The sequence below is a fragment of the Alosa sapidissima genome, chromosome 20 (assembly GCF_018492685.1).
Source record: "Alosa sapidissima isolate fAloSap1 chromosome 20, fAloSap1.pri, whole genome shotgun sequence".
Classification (NCBI taxonomy): Eukaryota; Metazoa; Chordata; class Actinopteri; order Clupeiformes; family Clupeidae; genus Alosa; species Alosa sapidissima.
In genome coordinates this window covers 30,221,775-30,226,774 of record NC_055976.1, presented here as the reverse complement: position 1 = coordinate 30,226,774, position 5,000 = coordinate 30,221,775, and the positions used below count along the sequence as shown (strand labels likewise).

Sequence of the window (5,000 nt, the reverse complement as noted above, 5' to 3'; positions counted from 1 at the left end):
TAGACAAAAATGGTGCCGGTCAAAGTGACTGGCAGAGGTTTCGTTTTCTGGACATTTTTATGATATGCCGGTCAAATATCCTATTATCTAGCCTGGCGAGCCAGACCCACATTAAAATGTAGGGTCTGGGCACTCACCGTTCGCAGTGCTCAGTCCGAGGGGCGGGATAATCAGTTGTCTTTCAAATTCCCTCTGCACGCAATAGGACGCAATAGGATATTTGTTTTCAAGTAGCAGGGAATTCAAGCCAAACCGTTGCAACTCTGCCATCAATCATTATGTTAAGCCCACCTAACGACTCTTTACACGATTTCAATGTCCTGATTAAGTTTCGATTTCTGGAGCTCACAAGCCAACGGAGAGTTGCTAGACTAGCCCTGGCAGCAAATGTAATGTAATTTGCTGCCGCTAGGGGTGCGTCTAGATTTCTAGGCTACCTATTATCGCTTCTTAATTAGTAATTAATTAGTATAATCAGGTTGTATAGAATGCAACATGTTCATTAGCCTAACTTTAACATGCCTAACAAGATCTAGCCAGTATATTTTCACAGCAAGAGTCCGCTTTGTTCGTTGTTTTAAAAAGGCTACGTTGTTTGTTGCTGCTACCCACGTTATCTCCAGTGGTGACTGTTTAACTTACACAGATGCGCACACACAAGAATGAGCGCTCACACCACTACCCCCTAATGCTATGCCTCTTTATTTGATAACAATAAATTAAGAAATGTTTCCTATTCTGGGAAATGTTTAGTTTCTTTTTCTTTCGGACGTGGTTCAATGATACCGTTTAATTGTGCCAGAAATTATCGGACCAGCAATCTCCTCGTCGAGGAGGCCCTAACCCTGGAGATCGTAGACAGAGAACGCATAGGCCTACTGTATGCTTTGGGTAAAGAACACTTTGCATGTCCAGTGTAGGCTACGGAGAATGACAGTGTCTTGGAGCGGCCGCACCCCACGCAACTCCCAATGTCACTGATTCCGACAGATACGCCCGACACTTCTGCTTTTTATCTGGTGGTGGTGGAGTTGACAGGACATCTGAGGCTTCAGACGTTACCAATTTATCATCATCCATCGCGTCTGGCCTCTGAAAAAACTTTTAAGGCTAGTCTGCCTGGGCCTGGCCATGTTTGAACCGCCTCACTCATTTGTTCGTTGTTTAACATGGACATTTTCATGGCGCTTCCTATTTGAAATGCAGCGTAGGCTATGCGTGTTGTTTAATAGCTTACTTTTCAAACGGTAGAGCCTGTTCATTTAAAAACATAGCCAGAGGACGTATAATATAGGCTTACATATTAGGCTAAGGCTTATTCTCAAATTCAGATTTACCGGACAATGGAAACCCTGGTGTGTGTGTATATTAATGTGTGCGTGTGTGTGTGTGTGTGTGTGTGTGTGTGTGTGTTACACTGCTCCATAGTGATCCAGTTCGGCTTCATCACTCTGTTTGTGTATATATTATTGTGTGTGTGTGTGTGTGCGTGTGTGTATGTGTGTGTGTGTGTGTGTGTGTGTGTGTGTGTCCACTGCTCCATAGTGATCCAGTTCGGCTTCATCACTCTGTTCGTGTATATATTATTGTGTGTGTGTGTGTGTGTGTGTGTGTGCTTGTGTGTGTGTGTGTGTGTGTGTGTGTGTGTGTGTGTGTGTGTGTCCACTGCTCCATAGTGATCCAGTTCGGCTTCATCACTCTGTTCGTGTATATATTATTGTGTGTGTGTGTGTGTGTGTGTGTGTGTGTGTGTGTGTGTGTGTGTGTGTGTGTGTGTCCACTGCTCCATAGTGATCCAGTTCGGCTTCATCACTCTGTTCGTGTATATATTATTGTGTGTGTGTGTGTGCTTGTGTGTGTGTGTGTGTGTGTGTGTGTGTGTGTGTGTGTGTGTGTGTGTGTGCTTGTGTGTGTGTGTGTGTGTGTGTGTGTGTGTGTGTGTGTCCACTGCTCCATAGTGATCCAGTTCGGCTTCATCACACTGTTCGTGGCGTCCTTCCCTCTGGCCCCTCTGCTGGCACTGTGCAACAACATCCTGGAGGTGCGCGTGGACGCCTGGAAGTTCACCACTCAGTTCCGCCGGCCAGTGGCCGCCAAGGCCCGCAACATCGGCGTCTGGCACGAGATCCTCAACGTGGTGGCCATCCTGTCCGTGGTGACCAACGTCAGTCACACACACACACCACCACCTCCTACACACAACAACAACAACAACAACAACAGCTTAAACATGTGTTGTTTGTTAGGCATCAGTCACTAGCATTGCATTTATAACACATTACATTTATATAGCGCTTTTCAACAACATATATAGCGTTTTTCAACATCAGCACATTGCATTTATATAGCGCTTTTCAACATCAGCACATTACATTTATATAGCGTTTTTCAACATCAGCACATTGCATTTATATAGCGCTTTTCAACATCAGCACATTGCATTTATATAGTGCTTTTCAACAACAGCACATTGCATTTATATAGCGCTTTTTTAACAACAGCACATTACATTTATATAGCGCTTTTTCAACATCAGCACATTACATTTATATAGCGCTTTTCAACAACAGCACATTACATTTATATAGCGCTTTTCAACATCAGCACAGTGCATTTATATAGCGCTTTTTTAAAGGCTCCAAAGTGCTTCACAGTGAAGGCGGTACTTCACTAACCACCACTCTAATTGCAGTACAAAATAGTTGCATTTTTAATTATTTATTTATTTGTGTATTTGTTTGCTAGGCGTTCATCATGGCGTTCACGTCGGACATGATTCCTCGGCTGGTGCACCTGTACTCGTCGGAGCCCCACAGCATGCACGGCTACATCAACAACAGCCTGAGTGTGTACAACATCTCCCAGATCCCCCCACGCAACATGCCCGACCCGGCCGAGGAGCCGGCCTGGTTCAACAGCTCCATACACACCACATGCAGGTCTGTCTGTCTGTGTGTGTGTGTGTGTGTGTGTGTGTGTGTGTCTGTGTGTTACCTCTGTTTACTTTGGTGTCTTTATGTGTCATTTTAAGGGTGTGTGTGTAAGATATTATTCAAATAGCTCACTAAGATCATTAAGGTTTTTGTGTGAGTGTGTGTGTGTGTGCGTGTGCGTGTGCGTGTGCGTGTGCGTGTGTGCGGGTGTGTGTGTGTGTGTGTGTGTGTGTGTGTGTGTGTGTGTAGGTATCGTGACTACCGCTACCCCCCTGGCCATGAGCGCGAGTACAAACACACCATGCAGTTCTGGCACATTCTGGCCGCCAAACTAGCCTACATCATCATCATGGAGGTAAACCAGATACACACACACACACTCACACAGACACGCACACACATACACACACACACACACACACTCACACAGACACACACACACACACACACACACACACACACACACACACACACACACACACACACACACAGACACGCACACACATACACACACACACGCACACACATACACACACACACACACACACACACTCACACAGACACGCACACACATACACACACACACACACACACACTCACACACACACACACACACACACACACACACACACTCACACACTCTCTCTCTCCCTCCCTCTCCTCCAGCACGTGGTGTTTGTGGTCAAGTTCTTCGTGGCGTGGCTGATCCCTGATGTCCCGTCGGAGGTGCGTGCGCGGGTGAAGTGCGAGCGCTACCTGATCCAGGAGTACCTGCACGACTACGACATGAAGCAGATCAAGCTGCAGCTCAGTCAGAGCACCACCGTCGCCACGGATACCGACAACGGCAACGGAGTCACCGAGACCACCTCCCTGCTACTCCAGGACGACAAACAGGACGACCTCTCGGAGTGCTAGTGCCTCTGCACACACATATACACCCACATACACACACACACACATACACTGTCTCACATCTACACACACACACACACACACAGACACACACAAACTGACTCACATCTACACACACACATGCGTATACAATAATGCATGCAAATACAGACCTACAGGATCATAGCCAAACACACTAAGAAAAGGACTCTGTACACACTTTCCTATATCCAGACACTGTATACATACACACACACACACACACACACACACACACATGCACACACACACATACACACATACACACACACACACACACACACACACATACACACACACACACACACACACACACACACACGTACACACATACACATACACATACACACACACACACACACACACACACACACACACACAGACACACACACACATATGGATGTATCTGGAAGGACCAAGATGAACTTTGAGTGAAGAAGGCAATGGTCATGTGAAGAGCATGAGAATCAGAATGGCAGTAGTGATGAAGATGCTGAAGAGTATAAGAACAATGATGATGATGATGATCACACACACACGTACACACACATACACACACACACACACACACACACACACACATGTGGACTTCAGACTTGTGTGGGATGGGGGACGCCTCTAGACTATGTGAGGACTAAGCTGCTGTTTCAGCTGCATCACCGCTTCTCAAAGGCTTTCACCTCTACCCTCTGGATGTGTGTGACCTGGGTCCAGCAGGAGTGTGTGGGGTCCAGCAGGAGTGTGTGTGTCCTGGGTCCAACAGGAGTGTGTGTGTCCTGGGTCCAGCAGGAGTGTGTGGGGTCCAGCAGGAGTGTGTGTGTCCTGGGTCCAGCAGGAGTGTGTGTGTCCTGGGTCCAGCAGGAGTGTGTGTGTCCTGGGTCCAGCAGGAGTGTGTGGGGTCTAGCAGGAGTGTGTGTGTCCTGGGTCCAGCAGGAGTGTGTGGGGTCCAGCAGGAGTGTGTGTGTCCTGGGTCCAGCAGGAGTGTGTGTGTCCTGGGTCCAGCAGGAGTGTGTGTGTCCTGGACTCCAGCAGGAGTGTGTGTGTGTCCTAGGGTCCAGTATCGGTGACATATGTCCAGTGCTGTGTGTGTGGACCCTGTTAGGAAGCGTTTGTGCATGCGCTCCTCTGTCTGGC

General features: G+C 47.5%; 1 protein-coding gene and 1 long non-coding RNA gene across 3 annotated transcripts in view; one reads left to right on the top strand and one right to left on the bottom strand.

The window, feature by feature from the left end:
* ano5b (anoctamin 5b) overlaps nt 1–4,391 on the top strand; it is a 78,049-nt gene extending 73,658 nt beyond the window's left edge. For both annotated transcript variants that reach the window (XM_042074205.1, XM_042074206.1), the window contains 4 exons: nt 1,959–2,164; nt 2,746–2,939; nt 3,183–3,288; nt 3,600–4,391. In XM_042074205.1, coding sequence (XP_041930139.1) covers nt 1,959–2,164; nt 2,746–2,939; nt 3,183–3,288; nt 3,600–3,851 — 758 coding nt within the window. In that variant the 3' untranslated portion in view covers nt 3,852–4,391. The remainder of the gene's footprint in view (nt 1–1,958; nt 2,165–2,745; nt 2,940–3,182; nt 3,289–3,599) is intronic.
* Nucleotides 1–4,532, bottom strand: part of LOC121694203 — an 18,117-nt gene extending 13,585 nt beyond the window's left edge. The window contains exon 1 of the long non-coding RNA XR_006025700.1: nt 4,446–4,532. This is a non-coding gene — a long non-coding RNA (uncharacterized LOC121694203). The remainder of the gene's footprint in view (nt 1–4,445) is intronic.
* Nucleotides 4,533–5,000: the final 468 nt, after the last annotated feature.